This window comes from Solanum verrucosum, unplaced genomic scaffold, assembly GCF_900185275.1.
Source record: "Solanum verrucosum unplaced genomic scaffold, falcon-dt-bn FXZP01000261.1, whole genome shotgun sequence".
Classification (NCBI taxonomy): Eukaryota; Viridiplantae; Streptophyta; class Magnoliopsida; order Solanales; family Solanaceae; genus Solanum; species Solanum verrucosum.
Window position 1 is genome coordinate 5,109,234 of NW_026019969.1, and position 19,471 is coordinate 5,128,704.

Here is a 19,471-nt window from a genome sequence, read left to right on the forward strand (position 1 = left end):
TCTGTCAATTGGCCGGGCCTACTTTTGTATGAGGAGAGAGAGAGGACACCAAGTTTTGATTGATTGTTCAACTGCTCCATCAAATAATCATAAGACTGCACTAAACAGTCACTGTATTGACTTTCACAAATTGGTCAAAATGATCATGAAGAAACATATAAATGCGATTTCACTAAATTTTCAGCTTTCCAATGGTCATGATAAATTTTCTCCACATAATATCTTCAAAATCGTAGGATATTAGGGCGCGTTCAATACAAAATACAATTTCATAAATTATTAGAAAATGAAGAGGACATGTTAAATGTAAAATGATATTATATTTTTTTTGGTCTCAACTTACCTGTCTAATTTTTCTTTTTTACTTGTTCATCATTATTAATAGGAGTAAATTGATAAATTTACTATGTATTTTTTCTAATAATAGATATCTGAGTTTAAAAGTGAACAAGTAATTAGGACGGAGAGAGTATCAATTATGACGCATTAGTGGAACAAATAACAACCCCAATGCAATGGAGTTGCACCCCAAAAATATAAGGGGCTGAAGTGCAAATACTCAATTTTGGCTTACCCCTCTGTGCCTTTTCATTCTTACATTAGAGTTAGGCCGTATCTTACACCGAGTCTCAGTGCGTCGCCGCTTTTTCTCCATTTTCAAGTACAAAGAAGGTTCGGTGATGGTATGGCATCTTTTCTGAAAGCAACTCACTTTATTCACTCCAATAACAGCCATCAAAATCATCCATTTTCTCAGTCCTATACCCAAAGAATCAAGATTTCAACTTCTCGCAAACCTCTAATGGCTGCCCTCAGCGCCACAGCAACAGTTGGACTTTCTGAGACTTTCACTCGATTGAAGGAGCAAGGCAAGGTATCACATTCCACTCCTCATTCTTCTTCTTTCCCCCCTTATTTTACTATAACTTTGATTTGTATTTTTGTTTTACCATCTTAGTTTTCGAAGATTAATTAATGTGGGTATTGATCAGAATTTGGTAAAATGATTGGGTAATGATGGAACAAGTGTAATTCATGTAGAAATTCTCTTGTTGTGTGTGATGTAGTTTCCTTCGAGAAAGATTTTATCTGTAGCTCCTATGGAACTATGAAATTTAGTGACTAGGGCAGTTTATCCCCAAAAAAATCTAACTTATGTTTTTTAGAGAATATTCACCTGCTTTAGTTGAATTTCTATTTTGAACATTGATTTAATGGAAAGGAACAATCACGTGGAAAGTTTTCATGTTTTTTCACAATGATCGACTATAGCTTTATTATCTCTGATGATTTTTTGAATTGAAACTCACATTTTTTGTTGCAAAGGTGGCACTTATTCCATACATCACTGCTGGAGATCCTGACCTGGCAACAACTGCAGAAGCACTGAAACTGCTGGATAGATGTGGTTCAGATATCATAGAACTAGGAGTACCTTACTCTGATCCGTTGGCTGATGGTCCAGTCATCCAGGTTTTTTATAAAGGAATTAGCGCATTTTAGTCCTAAGTTTTGTCCTTTACTTCTTGTATTCTCATTCTTCTTTACTTAACTGTCTTCTCAGGCTGCTGCTTCACGAGCACTGAGTAAAGGAACCAACTTTGCCAAAGTTATATCAATGTTGGAAGATGTAAATCCATAGCCCCTGTTAACTTTCTAGTGCAGTTGTAGGGTCTAAAACACTGTACTGTACTCACTTTATTAATGAGCCCACATGACTTATGAAGCTTTTGATTTGCTTGACTTCTGTTTTTGCTCCAGTTTCTTTTGTTTGTTTTGGCCCATGATGTCAAATGTCCTATATGAAATTTTAACCTTTTTTCCCAACATTTGGCAGGTTGTTCCTCAGTTGTCCTGCCCTATTGCATTGTTCACATATTATAATCCAATACTTAAGCGCGGTATTGAAAAGTTCATGGCCACTGTAAGAGATACTGGTGTACACGGTAATCTTTAGTTCAATGTTAAAATTATTAGTGCTACAATGTTTCTTACCAAAAGATATGCATTGTCCAAATAACATGAAACATTCAATGTCTCTATGTATGCCTTTCTTTCCATTGTAAATTCAAACTTCTATTGGTATGGAGTTGCCCTTGGGATAATGTCATCTTATGTTGGTTCTTTACCGTTTAATATTTCAACTTAGTGCATGAAGGCCGGATTAATCTTCTGTCACAAAGCATAACCTGCATTAGTTTCAGCGGGAATACTTAAGCCATAAACATAGATGGACGGTACTAGATTTTCTAGCATATGAAGGATCTGTGAACTGGTGACCATTACTTTATAATTCTCTTCTGCAGTGGAGTGGTTTTTTTGTGCTTCTGACCAGTGTTGTCAAAGGCGCACTTTAGTGCTGAAGCGAGGCGCAAAACGTGTTGAGTGCTCCGCCTCGCTTACTGGGCGCTTCAATGTCGTCATAAAGGCTCTGAGGCTAGTTTTCCTTGCCAATGAGCGTATTCCTGAAGAGGCAACTCTAAACAATTGATATTTCACTTTATAAACATTTTTATTTTCAATTTCTTTGTCCATGTATTTGTTATTCATGCTTAAAATTATTAGTCTTGAGCTACACCATACATATTTGTGGTTTTTCTCTGCTTGGAACCTTTTTCCTATAACATTCATGAGTGTGCAGGGCTCAAATCATGAATTGGTTTTGATTGGTGTGTATCAATGTATATTAATTTTACCTGGAAACAATTGCAGATCTGCATTGGTTGAGTTTTCCTAATATTTATTGTTGCATTTCCAATATGGTGCTGATAATGTAGTCTTCTTTCACACCATTGACCTACCCTGATTTGTACGTCATTCTGAATTGTCATGTCTCATGGTTGTAGATAATTCTGTGTTTTTCCAGGACTTGTTGTTCCAGATGTTCCTCTAGAGGAAACTGAAATGTTGAGAAAGGAAGCTGCTAGGCATAATATTGAATTGGTTAGTTTTTGTGCCAAATATCTATTTTAATTTTCAACTCACCTGAGATGCCCCTTTGGCCTTTGGTTTTGGCTCATCTTTTTCTTCGTTAATCTGTTTAAAGAAGCAAATCATTTACCTCAAATATGCAGTAAGTTTCATCCTGCTATATCTCCTTCATGATAAGGTAGCAATTTGCTTACTCTGTAATCCACTCTGAGACGTGAGTAAGTGCTTGTCTGTGATTTGCTTATTCATGTCCTTACATGTGTCTAGGACAATAGTATGCAACGATTTTCTTGAAGAAACATTCACAATCTGAATCAATGCATCTGATGTTATTGGAATTTAGAAGCATTGACATTTTCAATCAAATTATGAGACTCTTCTATGTCTTATGTTGCATGATTCTTGGAGTGCATGGGATTATGGACTTGTAATTTTGTTGTTATAGAGAGTGGACTATATATCTATATTGATGATATATTAAAGGAATGATCCACATTTCAACGGGTTCATCTAAACTTACAAGAAATTTCAATTTTGTTTCATTGATTCTTCTTCTCTTGTTTTTATTTCATGTCTTCTTGTGTGCTTATGTATAGTGACCTCTATGTGAATGTTTACTGATATTTCTAGACTTGTTTTCTTGTTTGGCTTGACCGTATAGTAAGATCATTCATTTGCTTAATTTGCCTTCTGGTTTAGGTATTGCTTACAACACCAACTACTCCAAAAATTCGCATGAAAGCCATAACTGAAGCTTCAGAAGGATTCGTGTATCTTGTAAGATATTCTCCTTCTCTTTAAAATAAAGCATCTTTACCATTACTACTTTTGCTAACCGAAAGGAGTTGTAACATTTTGAGATTTTGTTATATGTCCTATCCTCCCTTTTTGTTTCCTGGGTTTCAAGTGTAATTTATTTGACTTGCATTTATACACACGTGGTAGTAGTAGTCCAGATTCTCCTTAGTTGGTGGACACTTGCTGACTTGCATATCAAACCTCCTTGATTTCTATCCCTATACCATGTGTATGTACTATTGTTATGATTTTTGCTTCATTGTTAATAAAAATATATATGTAGTAAGAGAACATAAGGTAAATTGAATTTAGCTAGTGAATTTACAAACAGCGGATTGAACAGCATGATATAAATGTACTTTTAGCAGGAGAATGATTTTTCTGCAGAGCTTTAGATCAAACTTCCTGATCTTTCTAGTTTCAGCTTTAAAAATTTACCAGGGAACTAAGATCCACATGTCCTAACATATGACATGAGAACATGAATGATTGAACTTCTGTTTATGGATCTTTTATTGAATATTTTCCTTGTTCACTTGTGATACACTGGTGTAGATGCTAATTTCTCAATTTCACTTCTTACAAGTAAAAGTTTAATATGTAGTCTTTAACTTGCAGGTAAGCGCAGTCGGAGTTACTGGAGCTCGTGCATCTGTGAGTGCTAAGGTTCAGTCTCTCCTGATAGACATTAAAGAGGTGTGTTTTAAGCTTCTTATATTTCCCTCATTGATCCTTCATATCCTTAATGCCTAAGCTGATATATCCTAAACTCTAATATACTCTGTGATGGGCTTCAAAGTTGGTGTGGTATATTGTGCAAAGATACAACTCTCAGCATGCTAGACCTTCCCTCAAATTATGCCAAGAACAATGACGAAAATTCAAACTCTTAATTGTCCCGTCCATTGAGCTTCACTACCTTTCCTGAACTTCAGAAATTTGCCTCTCTTTTCTTTCTTCTGTTTTTCCATCCAAATGATCAGGATGTGTTAATATTCAATTAGAATCCACAAATCCATCTTTGGACTCTGTAAGTGTCAATTAAGGGGCTACATATTTAAGGGATAATTATAGAGACCTCCCCTCTAGTTTCACTTTGCTACACTAACCTCCCTTGTGGTTTAGGATATTATGTGTGCGTCCCTTAATTATTATTTTTTTGTGCAACTATTATTGATATCTATTTATACTAACATAAAAAATTACATCAAGGAAAAGTTAACCTTACTAATACTAATCTCTTTTATTTGACTCAAAGATAAATATTTCATAGGTCAATAAATTAAAATTGGTACACGGTCAGTTCCTCCAAACTACCTGCACTATCCGTAACACCTTCCATCTTAATATTTTTTATCACCATCAGTGCCGTACGCCATTTTTATCACCTCAAATAGACCCTCCCAATTTTGAATCACTCATTTTTCACAAACAAAAGAACACAAGACTTCATACACTTACACGTACTCACACCAACTCCATTTTCAGAAACCATTAACTTCTTTGTTATTTGACTATTTGTACTCAAACAAATGACTATACAAAGAAAAGAACGAAAAAAGAGAAGGATAAATCTTTACTTCTTTGATTTGCTTGTTTATCCTCCACCTTTTTGATTGATAATAGACAAAGCATAAGAGGAGTTCTCCATTGCCTCTTCCATCCTCATAACCCATGATCTTGTTTTCATGTAATCCGCTCCATCATGCCTCGACTTGCGGCACCATACGAATCCCCTCTCCGTCAATTAATTAATTAACCGTATGAATATTTTAAAAAGGTTTAAATTAATGGTGAACTTGTCCTATTGTATTTTATGTGTATATTAGTAAGTAGTTGAAAAGAAAATTGTTACAGATAAGTCAAAATAAGGGGAGCTAGGTGTAATATACCTAAACCACCAGAGAGGTTAGTGTTACAAAACGTAACCTGGAGGAAGTTCTCTAAAATTATCCCTTTACTTAAGTACACGACTTTGTACTATCTTATATTGATAACATATGAGAACAAATTTAAGGTCACAAGGCTAAGTGGATTTATAAAAAAAGAACACATGTTTTTGTCTGCTGTTTCGGACAATGGCACATTCATGGCCATTGGATTCCATAATTTGTGTCAGGCCACTTGGTTAGTAAATCGATCAGCTATAGTTGCTTTGGTTATCATTTACATCAGGTTTACACATACATGGACTTGCACGTGTGTAATTATAAAATGGTGCTTTGTGCTCGTATAAGTTTCTTACTCTTTATTTGTACTCCCAAGTTTCAAGTACTAAATTATTAGACCTGTAGGAAACTTCTCCTATGCTAATCCATTTTTTGACAGGCAACGTCTAAACCAGTGGCAGTCGGATTTGGCATTTCAAAACCAGAACATGTTAAGCAGGTCAGTTGATCAATGCCTTGAGCAAGGTGGCAGAGAGGTGAGAAATGGATTTTTTTTACAGTAAACTGATTTGCATTAATCATGTATTGCAGGTGGCGGAATGGGGAGCTGATGGTGTCATTGTTGGTAGTGCAATAGTAAGAATATTAGGTGATGCAAAATCGCCGGAAGAAGGGTTGAAGGAATTAGAGGTCTTCACCACATCTTTAAAGTCTGCACTGTCTTGATCAGTGGTAGAATTGATGATTTTGTTTTCTCAAAGCTTTGGCCACCGCAATTTTTAAACCGCAGCTCTTAGAAGCAAGTGGATTCTTGAAATAGATTGTCTGATTTAAGCTTTAGAGTTTGCCATTCATACTCTAGCTTGTATTAGATGCAAAATTGTTTTCTATGGTTATTCACCTTAATCAGAGTTCCTGAGATTGAACTTCTGAAAATGATTTTTTTTTTTCCTTTTGTTGAAAATGCCTCCTCTGAATCCCAACAAAGCCAACATAAATCCTATCCGAATAAAAAAAATAAAAGGAAGTTTGATTATTGTGGTATACCAGACACCTGTTCTGGAACTTCCAGTTCCAATCGATGCATATAGATCCGTGTTAGGTTTTATAATACGTGAATTTGAATTTAATGAGATCTAACTGCGAATAAAGAAATCTCTTCAGTTTTGAATCATTCTTTATTAGGTTGAGTTTCATACTTGACGGATGAAGATGCAAAGCTCCCTTTCATGACCAAAGATTAATGGGAATAATTAGCTGATTTGTAAACACTGCACGGTTTAGTAAAGCATGATGGATCATATATATATAGTACGATTTCTCTACTATTCTTATCTTAAGTTCAATTATAACTTTAATATCTTCGTAAGACAATTATCCTTTTTCTGTAAGTAGACACAATTGCACTTAAATTGGAACTCATTTTGTTACCGTATTTGAACAAATGCAATAATGGCTTTCGGTACTAATAAAGAATTTTAATGAAGAATATGAATGGATGATTAGTCCATGCACCAAAGATAATGAAGAGAGGGATTTAAGAAAATGAAATAAATGGCAATAATGAGAAAAGTTATAGTCATTTCCTGTTTGAAAGAAAACAAAAGAAAGAGAACAAAAAAGTTTTGTGACGCTGAACTGAATTCCCGATAGATAAGAGGAAACCGGAAATACCCCTTATCTCATACTACTCTTTCGATACAGAATCTAACGTTTTGAAAAAAAAAAAACAATACAAAAATTTCTCATATCGAATTCGAAGTGCCATGCTATTATTACTTAGTATTCATATGGCGAAGGCATAGTCTTCTTTTTTCTCTCAAATAAAAACCTCATTGGCGCCAAGCGTGAGGAAATGCTATACGTTTGGTAAGTTGTCCGGAGAGGTTTCAAAAAATTAAATAAAGTCAATAATTAGAAAATTAACGGAAAAATTCAATTTTGAGGGAAAAAAAAAGAATATAATAGTAATGTTGTTCAATGAAACATGTCATCTCACTTTTTGTTACCTAACTTTATATTATATTAGATAGACATATTCCAGCAAAAAGTTTCAATATAGATAGATATATTTCACCGCGGTAAAAGTAATACTACTTAACGTGACCTATGCGCAAGTATATGTATATATTAAAGTGATAGAATGAGAAATAAAATTTTATGTATAATCAATTTTAGAATAAAGTTGATTTGTGATTTTAGTAAAGTAATCTCTTCATAATTATCTTGGTATATTAATCATTGCATAAGAATTCTTATATTATAATTTGTGCATGATTAGAGACCACAAAAAAATCATATTTTCAAATAACAAGCTTTACTGATTTTTTTCGCATAGTGCATTTCATCCACCATCTTCTTTCTTTAAAAAGTTCAATTTTTTCCCAACGTGATCGAAATAATTATCTACCTCAAAAATAAATACCAAAAAGGTGACTTAATTAACAATATGTACTTTATTAGAAAGGCCTTTTTACGTTTTAGGGCAAATATGATAATTTGCATGTTAACACATCCATACAATAAATTTTTTTTGTGAAAGACAGTGACGTTATTATACTTACATCATGATATGCCCCCAGCTATAATAGGCATTTTCTTATTATAGATCGATCAACTTTAATTCTAATAATTTAGGGCAAAATGAGAAACAAACATTTGACGTAAGAAGTAATACACGAGTACATCCATACGAAACTACCTTAGTATCTCCATTACTCTTTGCATGCCGATCTCCTCAAGAACTTGGGAGTAACGAGTTAGGGTCTAGAGATTTTTAATTTGTTGTACTGCATGAAATGTAATTATATAAACTATAAATAAATATTGGAAAAAAAAAAAACTTACTCCTTAATATATATATATGGTGCAAATTTTTTATTAAAGTAACTCCAATTTGATGCTGAAAAATATTTTTAAAAAAAGTTGTTCATACAATTAAACACAAATCAAAGTGCGACATATATAAGTGAAAATACTTTTTTTTTTAAAATCAATTTGTTTGATGATAGAAATAAAAATTTAATGTGAGAGAAGTATATACTAACAACAATATGATAGATTACATACAAAAGTGGATCTGCATGCACTTGAAGTTATGGGTTTATAACCAAGACTCAATAGCTTTAATTTGATCCAAATCTTATAAATATTTATATGAAAAAAATTCACTTAATATATATAAATAATTCCATTTAAAACAACCCAAAAGGCAAAAACAATTCATATATATTAAATTCTTAAAACAACAATAACCCTTCGCTAGAACAACCAACAATTTCTTCAAAAATTCATTAAGTAAAAGAGTCTATAATAAAACTATAGATTTAATTAAGAAATTCATGGATCAGCTTTCTTTGGCTTTTTGGGCAATGCAGACTTTTTTGGTGATCCCTTCCTCTTTGCTTCAATAGTCCTATAAAAATTAAAGTAACAAAATAATTAACAACAACACAAAGAAAAAAAGAAAATAATCATGACAAAAAAATTTTAAAAAAATGTAAGGCGCAAATCGCAATTACCTTGATGATGACGCAAGTTGGTGAGATTCAACAGGTTGCGAAACCTCAGTTGAATGACTTGTTATTTCTTGATCAACTTCTTTACTAAGCCCGGGAACTTTCACGGGCAAGGGTTGCGTTAGGACCAACCCACAGAATGGACAAGTCATAAGTACCTTATTGTCAACAACAGTTGTCATCCCATAAATATTTGATGAATCATATTGAAAGTTTACAAAATTGCTCATCGAATCTAACAATGACAAAAATAAATGTTAAAAGATGACAAAATTATCTAAAATTTGCAAGCAAACAAGACATTTTCTTATTAATAATACATTGTAACTCTTTATATGATATTGAAATGTAAAGTGATAATCTTGTTTATTTGTGCTCTTTATAACTATGTGTTTATGATAAATAATTTTATCTACAAGAGAAACGGGGAGTGGAAAACCTAACAAATTATTAACAGTTGCATAACTAAACAAGTAAAGACAGATACAATGCCTTGAGCAAGGTGGCAGAGAGGTGAGAAATGGATTTTTTTTACAGTAAACTGATTTGCATTAATCATGTATTGCAGGTGGCGGAATGGGGAGCTGATGGTGTCATTGTTGGTAGTGCAATGGTAAGAATATTAGGTGATGCAAAATCGCCGGAAGAAGGGTTGAAGGAATTAGAGGTCTTCACCACATCTTTAAAGTCTGCACTCTCTTGATCAGTGGTAGAATTGATGACTTTGGCCGCCTCAATTTTTAAACCTCAGCTCTTAGAAGCAAGTGGATCGATCTTGAAATAGATTGTCTGATTTAAGCTTTAGAGTTTGACATTCATACTCTAGCTTGTATTAGATGCAAAATTGTTTTCTATGGTTATTCACCTTAATCAGAGGTCCTGAGATTGAACTTCTGAAAATCATTTTTTTTTTCCTTTTGTTGTTGAAAATGCCTCCTCTGAATCCCAAACAAAGCCAACATAAATCCTATCCGAATAAAAAAAAATAAAAGGAAGTTTGATTATTGTGGTATACCAGCCACCTGTTCTGGAACTTCCAGTTCCAATCGAAGCATATAGATCCGTGTTAGGTTTTATAATACGTGAATTTGAATTTAATGAGATCTAACTGCGAATAAAGAAATCTCTTCAGTTTTGAATCATTCTTTATTAGGTTGAGTTTCATACTTGATGGATTAAGATGCAAAGCTCCCTTTCATGACCAAAGATTAATGGGAATAATTAGCTGATTAGTAAATACTGCACGGTTTAATAAAGCATGATGGATCATATATATATATATATATATATATATATATAGGAACCACATATTATAAGTACTAAATAACATCCTATCCCTTCTAGTTTTCTATTTACCAAAAATCCCTTAAAAATGATGTTTGCGGGATACATAGCGTTGTGCACGGGATACATTAGGTTTGATACATTCCACATAGCGGGATACATAGCGTTGTGCACGGGATACATTAGGTTTGATACATTTCACATAGCGGGATACATAGCGTTGTGCACGGGATACATTAGGTTTGATACATTCCACATAGCGGGATACATAGCGTTGTGCACGGGATACATTAGGTTTGATACATTCCACATAGCGGGATACATAGCGTTGTGCACCAGTTACATTAGGTTTGATACATTCCACATAACGGGATACATAGCGTTGTGCACGGGATACATGCGGAATACATAGGTAAAATAAGGGATTTTTGAAATTTTTGAAATAAGTAGGGATAAATGGATATTAAGGTAAGTAAAGGAGTGTAGTTAAGTAATTTGTCCATATATATATAGTACGATTTCTCTACTATTCTTATCTTAAATTCAATTATAACTTTAATATCTTCATAAGACAATTATCCTTTTTTTGTAAGTAGACACAATTGCACTTAAATTGGAACTCATTTTGTTACCGTATTTGAACAAATGCAATAATGGCTTTCGGTACTAATAAAGAATATTAATGAAGAATATGAATGGATGATTAGTCCATGCACCAAAGATAATGAAGAGAGGGATTTAAGAAAATGAAATAAATGGCAATAATGAGAAAAGTTATAGTCATTTCCTGTTTGAAAGAAAACAAAAGAAAGAGAACAAAAAAGTTTTGTGACGCTGAACTGAATTCCCGATAGATAAGAGGAAACCGGAAATACCCCTTATCTCATACTACTCTTTCGATACAGAATCTAACGTTTTGAAAAAAAAAAAACAATACAAAAATTTCTCATATCGAATTCGAAGTGCCATGCTATTATTACTTAGTATTCATATGGCGAAGGCATAGTCTTCTTTTTTCTCTCAAATAAAAACCTCATTGGCGCCAAGCGTGAGGAAATGCTATACGTTTGGTAAGTTGTCCGGAGAGGTTTCAAAAAATTAAATAAAGTCAATAATTAGAAAATTAACGGAAAAATTCAATTTTGAGGGAAAAAAAAAGAATATAATAGTAATGTTGTTCAATGAAACATGTCATCTCACTTTTTGTTACCTAACTTTATATTATATTAGATAGACATATTCCAGCAAAAAGTTTCAATATAGATAGATATATTTCACCGCGGTAAAAGTAATACTACTTAACGTGACCTATGCGCAAGTATATGTATATATTAAAGTGATAGAATGAGAAATAAAATTTTATGTATAATCAATTTTAGAATAAAGTTGATTTGTGATTTTAGTAAAGTAATCTCTTCATAATTATCTTGGTATATTAATCATTGCATAAGAATTCTTATATTATAATTTGTGCATGATTAGAGACCACAAAAAAATCATATTTTCAAATAACAAGCTTTACTGATTTTTTTCGCATAGTGCATTTCATCCACCATCTTCTTTCTTTAAAAAGTTCAATTTTTTCCCAACGTGATCGAAATAATTATCTACCTCAAAAATAAATACCAAAAAGGTGACTTAATTAACAATATGTACTTTATTAGAAAGGCCTTTTTACGTTTTAGGGCAAATATGATAATTTGCATGTTAACACATCCATACAATAAATTTTTTTTGTGAAAGACAGTGACGTTATTATACTTACATCATGATATGCCCCCAGCTATAATAGGCATTTTCTTATTATAGATCGATCAACTTTAATTCTAATAATTTAGGGCAAAATGAGAAACAAACATTTGACGTAAGAAGTAATACACGAGTACATCCATACGAAACTACCTTAGTATCTCCATTACTCTTTGCATGCCGATCTCCTCAAGAACTTGGGAGTAACGAGTTAGGGTCTAGAGATTTTTAATTTGTTGTACTGCATGAAATGTAATTATATAAACTATAAATAAATATTGAAAAAAAAAAAAACTTACTCCTTAATATATATATATGGTGCAAATTTTTTATTAAAGTAACTCCAATTTGATGCTGAAAAATATTTTTAAAAAAAGTTGTTCATACAATTAAACACAAATCAAAGTGCGACATATATAAGTGAAAATACTTTTTTTTTTAAAATCAATTTGTTTGATGATAGAAATAAAAATTTAATGTGAGAGAAGTATATACTAACAACAATATGATAGATTACATACAAAAGTGGATCTGCATGCACTTGAAGTTATGGGTTTATAACCAAGACTCAATAGCTTTAATTTGATCCAAATCTTATAAATATTTATATGAAAAAAATTCACTTAATATATATAAATAATTCCATTTAAAACAACCCAAAAGGCAAAAACAATTCATATATATTAAATTCTTAAAACAACAATAACCCTTCGCTAGAACAACCAACAATTTCTTCAAAAATTCATTAAGTAAAAGAGTCTATAATAAAACTATAGATTTAATTAAGAAATTCATGGATCAGCTTTCTTTGGCTTTTTGGGCAATGCAGACTTTTTTGGTGATCCCTTCCTCTTTGCTTCAATAGTCCTATAAAAATTAAAGTAACAAAATAATTAACAACAACACAAAGAAAAAAAGAAAATAATCATGACAAAAAAATTTTAAAAAAATGTAAGGCGCAAATCGCAATTACCTTGATGATGACGCAAGTTGGTGAGATTCAACAGGTTGCGAAACCTCAGTTGAATGACTTGTTATTTCTTGATCAACTTCTTTACTAAGCCCGGGAACTTTCACGGGCAAGGGTTGCGTTAGGACCAACCCACAGAATGGACAAGTCATAAGTACCTTATTGTCAACAACAGTTGTCATCCCATAAATATTTGATGAATCATATTGAAAGTTTACAAAATTGCTCATCGAATCTAACAATGACAAAAATAAATGTTAAAAGATGACAAAATTATCTAAAATTTGCAAGCAAACAAGACATTTTCTTATTAATAATACATTGTAACTCTTTATATGATATTGAAATGTAAAGTGATAATCTTGTTTATTTGTGCTCTTTATAACTATGTGTTTATGATAAATAATTTTATCTACAAGAGAAACGGGGAGTGGAAAACCTAACAAATTATTAACAGTTGCATAACTAAACAAGTAAAGACAGATACAATGCCTTGAGCAAGGTGGCAGAGAGGTGAGAAATGGATTTTTTTTACAGTAAACTGATTTGCATTAATCATGTATTGCAGGTGGCGGAATGGGGAGCTGATGGTGTCATTGTTGGTAGTGCAATGGTAAGAATATTAGGTGATGCAAAATCGCCGGAAGAAGGGTTGAAGGAATTAGAGGTCTTCACCACATCTTTAAAGTCTGCACTCTCTTGATCAGTGGTAGAATTGATGACTTTGGCCGCCTCAATTTTTAAACCTCAGCTCTTAGAAGCAAGTGGATCGATCTTGAAATAGATTGTCTGATTTAAGCTTTAGAGTTTGACATTCATACTCTAGCTTGTATTAGATGCAAAATTGTTTTCTATGGTTATTCACCTTAATCAGAGGTCCTGAGATTGAACTTCTGAAAATCATTTTTTTTTTCCTTTTGTTGTTGAAAATGCCTCCTCTGAATCCCAAACAAAGCCAACATAAATCCTATCCGAATAAAAAAAAATAAAAGGAAGTTTGATTATTGTGGTATACCAGCCACCTGTTCTGGAACTTCCAGTTCCAATCGAAGCATATAGATCCGTGTTAGGTTTTATAATACGTGAATTTGAATTTAATGAGATCTAACTGCGAATAAAGAAATCTCTTCAGTTTTGAATCATTCTTTATTAGGTTGAGTTTCATACTTGATGGATTAAGATGCAAAGCTCCCTTTCATGACCAAAGATTAATGGGAATAATTAGCTGATTAGTAAATACTGCACGGTTTAATAAAGCATGATGGATCATATATATATATATATATATATATATATATAGGAACCACATATTATAAGTACTAAATAACATCCTATCCCTTCTAGTTTTCTATTTACCAAAAATCCCTTAAAAATGATGTTTGCGGGATACATAGCGTTGTGCACGGGATACATTAGGTTTGATACATTCCACATAGCGGGATACATAGCGTTGTGCACGGGATACATTAGGTTTGATACATTTCACATAGCGGGATACATAGCGTTGTGCACGGGATACATTAGGTTTGATACATTCCACATAGCGGGATACATAGCGTTGTGCACGGGATATATTAGGTTTGATACATTCCACATAGCGGGATACATAGCGTTGTGCACCAGTTACATTAGGTTTGATACATTCCACATAACGGGATACATAGCGTTGTGCACGGGATACATGCGGAATACATAGGTAAAATAAGGGATTTTTGAAATTTTTGAAATAAGTAGGGATAAATGGATATTAAGGTAAGTAAAGGAGTGTAGTTAAGTAATTTGTCCATATATATATAGTACGATTTCTCTACTATTCTTATCTTAAATTCAATTATAACTTTAATATCTTCATAAGACAATTATCCTTTTTTTGTAAGTAGACACAATTGCACTTAAATTGGAACTCATTTTGTTACCGTATTTGAACAAATGCAATAATGGCTTTCGGTACTAATAAAGAATATTAATGAAGAATATGAATGGATGATTAGTCCATGCACCAAAGATAATGAAGAGAGGGATTTAAGAAAATGAAATAAATGGCAATAATGAGAAAAGTTATAGTCATTTCCTGTTTGAAAGAAAACAAAAGAAAGAGAACAAAAAAGTTTTGTGACGCTGAACTGAATTCCCGATAGATAAGAGGAAACCGGAAATACCCCTTATCTCATACTACTCTTTCGATACAGAATCTAACGTTTTGAAAAAAAAAAAAACAATACAAAAATTTCTCATATCGAATTCGAAGTGCCATGCTATTATTACTTAGTATTCATATGGCGAAGGCATAGTCTTCTTTTTTCTCTCAAATAAAAACCTCATTGGCGCCAAGCGTGAGGAAATGCTATACGTTTGGTAAGTTGTCCGGAGAGGTTTCAAAAAATTAAATAAAGTCAATAATTAGAAAATTAACGGAAAAATTCAATTTTGAGGGAAAAAAAAAGAATATAATAGTAATGTTGTTCAATGAAACATGTCATCTCACTTTTTGTTACCTAACTTTATATTATATTAGATAGACATATTCCAGCAAAAAGTTTCAATATAGATAGATATATTTCACCGCGGTAAAAGTAATACTACTTAACGTGACCTATGCGCAAGTATATGTATATATTAAAGTGATAGAATGAGAAATAAAATTTTATGTATAATCAATTTTAGAATAAAGTTGATTTGTGATTTTAGTAAAGTAATCTCTTCATAATTATCTTGGTATATTAATCATTGCATAAGAATTCTTATATTATAATTTGTGCATGATTAGAGACCACAAAAAAATCATATTTTCAAATAACAAGCTTTACTGATTTTTTTCGCATAGTGCATTTCATCCACCATCTTCTTTCTTTAAAAAGTTCAATTTTTTCCCAACGTGATCGAAATAATTATCTACCTCAAAAATAAATACCAAAAAGGTGACTTAATTAACAATATGTACTTTATTAGAAAGGCCTTTTTACGTTTTAGGGCAAATATGATAATTTGCATGTTAACACATCCATACAATAAATTTTTTTGTGAAAGACAGTGACGTTATTATACTTACATCATGATATGCCCCCAGCTATAATAGGCATTTTCTTATTATAGATCGATCAACTTTAATTCTAATAATTTAGGGCAAAATGAGAAACAAACATTTGACGTAAGAAGTAATACACGAGTACATCCATACGAAACTACCTTAGTATCTCCATTACTCTTTGCATGCCGATCTCCTCAAGAACTTGGGAGTAACGAGTTAGGGTCTAGAGATTTTTAATTTGTTGTACTGCATGAAATGTAATTATATAAACTATAAATAAATATTGAAAAAAAAAAAAACTTACTCCTTAATATATATATATGGTGCAAATTTTTTATTAAAGTAACTCCAATTTGATGCTGAAAAATATTTTTAAAAAAAGTTGTTCATACAATTAAACACAAATCAAAGTGCGACATATATAAGTGAAAATACTTTTTTTTTTAAAATCAATTTGTTTGATGATAGAAATAAAAATTTAATGTGAGAGAAGTATATACTAACAACAATATGATAGATTACATACAAAAGTGGATCTGCATGCACTTGAAGTTATGGGTTTATAACCAAGACTCAATAGCTTTAATTTGATCCAAATCTTATAAATATTTATATGAAAAAAATTCACTTAATATATATAAATAATTCCATTTAAAACAACCCAAAAGGCAAAAACAATTCATATATATTAAATTCTTAAAACAACAATAACCCTTCGCTAGAACAACCAACAATTTCTTCAAAAATTCATTAAGTAAAAGAGTCTATAATAAAACTATAGATTTAATTAAGAAATTCATGGATCAGCTTTCTTTGGCTTTTTGGGCAATGCAGACTTTTTTGGTGATCCCTTCCTCTTTGCTTCAATAGTCCTATAAAAATTAAAGTAACAAAATAATTAACAACAACACAAAGAAAAAAAGAAAATAATCATGACAAAAAAATTTTAAAAAATGTAAGGCGCAAATCGCAATTACCTTGATGATGACGCAAGTTGGTGAGATTCAACAGGTTGCGAAACCTCAGTTGAATGACTTGTTATTTCTTGATCAACTTCTTTACTAAGCCCGGGAACTTTCACGGGCAAGGGTTGCGTTAGGACCAACCCACAGAATGGACAAGTCATAAGTACCTTATTGTCAACAACAGTTGTCATCCCATAAATATTTGATGAATCATATTGAAAGTTTACAAAATTGCTCATCGAATCTAACAATGACAAAAATAAATGTTAAAAGATGACAAAATTATCTAAAATTTGCAAGCAAACAAGACATTTTCTTATTAATAATACATTGTAACTCTTTATATGATATTGAAATGTAAAGTGATAATCTTGTTTATTTGTGCTCTTTATAACTATGTGTTTATGATAAATAATTTTATCTACAAGAGAAACGGGGAGTGGAAAACCTAACAAATTATTAACAGTTGCATAACTAAACAAGTAAAGACAGATACAATGCCTTGAGCAAGGTGGCAGAGAGGTGAGAAATGGATTTTTTTTACCAGTAAACTGATTTGCATTAATCATGTATTGCAGGTGGCGGAATGGGGAGCTGATGGTGTCATTGTTGGTAGTGCAATGGTAAGAATATTAGGTGATGCAAAATCGCCGGAAGAAGGGTTGAAGGAATTAGAGGTCTTCACCACATCTTTAAAGTCTGCACTCTCTTGATCAGTGGTAGAATTGATGACTTTGGCCGCCTCAATTTTTAAACCTCAGCTCTTAGAAGCAAGTGGATCGATCTTGAAATAGATTGTCTGATTTAAGCTTTAGAGTTTGACATTCATACTCTAGCTTGTATTAGATGCAAAATTGTTTTCTATGGTTATTCACCTTAATCAGAGGTCCTGAGATTGAACTTCTGAAAATCATTTTTTTTTTTCCTTTTGTTGTTGAAAATGCCTCCTCTGAATCCCAAACAAAGCCAACATAAATCCTATCCGAATAAAAAAAAATAAAAGGAAGTTTGATTATTGTGGTATACCAGCCACCTGTTCTGGAACTTCCAGTTCCAATCGAAGCATATAGATCCGTGTTAGGTTTTATAATACGTGAATTTGAATTTAATGAGATCTAACTGCGAATAAAGAAATCTCTTCAGTTTTGAATCATTCTTTATTAGGTTGAGTTTCATACTTGATGGATTAAGATGCAAAGCTCCCTTTCATGACCAAAGATTAATGGGAATAATTAGCTGATTAGTAAATACTGCACGGTTTAATAAAGCATGATGGATCATATATATATATATATATATATATATATATAGGAACCACATATTATAAGTACTAAATAACATCCTATCCCTTCTAGTTTTCTATTTACCAAAAATCCCTTAAAAATGATGTTTGCGGGATACATAGCGTTGTGCACGGGATACATTAGGTTTGATACATTCCACATAGCGGGATACATAGCGTTGTGCACGGGATACATTAGGTTTGATACATTTCACATAGCGGGATACATAGCGTTGTGCACGGGATACATTAGGTTTGATACATTCCACATAGCGGGATACATAGCGTTGTGCACGGGATACATTAGGTTTGATACATTCCACATAGCGGGATACATAGCGTTGTGCACCAGTTACATTAGGTTTGATACATTCCACATAACGGGATACATAGCGTTGTGCACGGGATACATGCGGAATACATAGGTAAAATAAGGGATTTTTGAAATTTTTGAAATAAGTAGGGATAAATGGATATTAAGGTAAGTAAAGGAGTGTAGTTAAGTAATTTGTCCATATATATATAGTACGATTTCTCTACTATTCTTATCTTAAATTCAATTATAACTTTAATATCTTCATAAGACAATTATCCTTTTTTTGTAAGTAGACACAATTGCACTTAAATTGGAACTCATTTTGTTACCGTATTTGAACAAATGCAATAATGGCTTTCGGTACTAATAAAGAATATTAATGAAGAATATGAATGGATGATTAGTCCATGCACCAAAGATAATGAAGAGAGGGATTTAAGAAAATGAAATAAATGGCAATAATGAGAAAAGTTATAGTCATTTCCTGTTTGAAAGAAAACAAAAGAAAGAGAACAAAAAAGTTTTGTGACGCTGAACTGAATTCCCGATAGATAAGAGGAAACCGGAAATACCCCTTATCTCATACTACTCTTTCGATACAGAATCTAACGTTTTGAAAAAAAAAAAACAATACAAAAATTTCTCATATCGAATTCGAAGTGCCATGCTATTATTACTTAGTATTCATATGGCGAAGGCATAGTCTTCTTTTTTCTCTCAAATAAAAACCTCATTGGCGCC

The 19,471-nt window shown here is 32.2% G+C and overlaps 1 protein-coding gene across 1 annotated transcript; it reads left to right on the plus strand.

The window, feature by feature from the left end:
• Positions 1–587: 587 nt before the first annotated feature.
• On the plus strand, positions 588–18,043 carry LOC125816425 (tryptophan synthase alpha chain-like). The gene is made up of 9 exons (XM_049496031.1): positions 588–874; positions 1,327–1,473; positions 1,565–1,630; positions 1,838–1,946; positions 2,867–2,943; positions 3,631–3,708; positions 4,348–4,425; positions 6,058–6,117; positions 17,711–18,043. The coding sequence occupies exons 1-9, from the start codon at positions 686–688 to the stop codon at positions 17,843–17,845; spliced, it is 939 nt and encodes a 312-aa protein (XP_049351988.1). The 5' UTR covers positions 588–685; the 3' UTR covers positions 17,846–18,043.
• Positions 18,044–19,471: the final 1,428 nt, after the last annotated feature.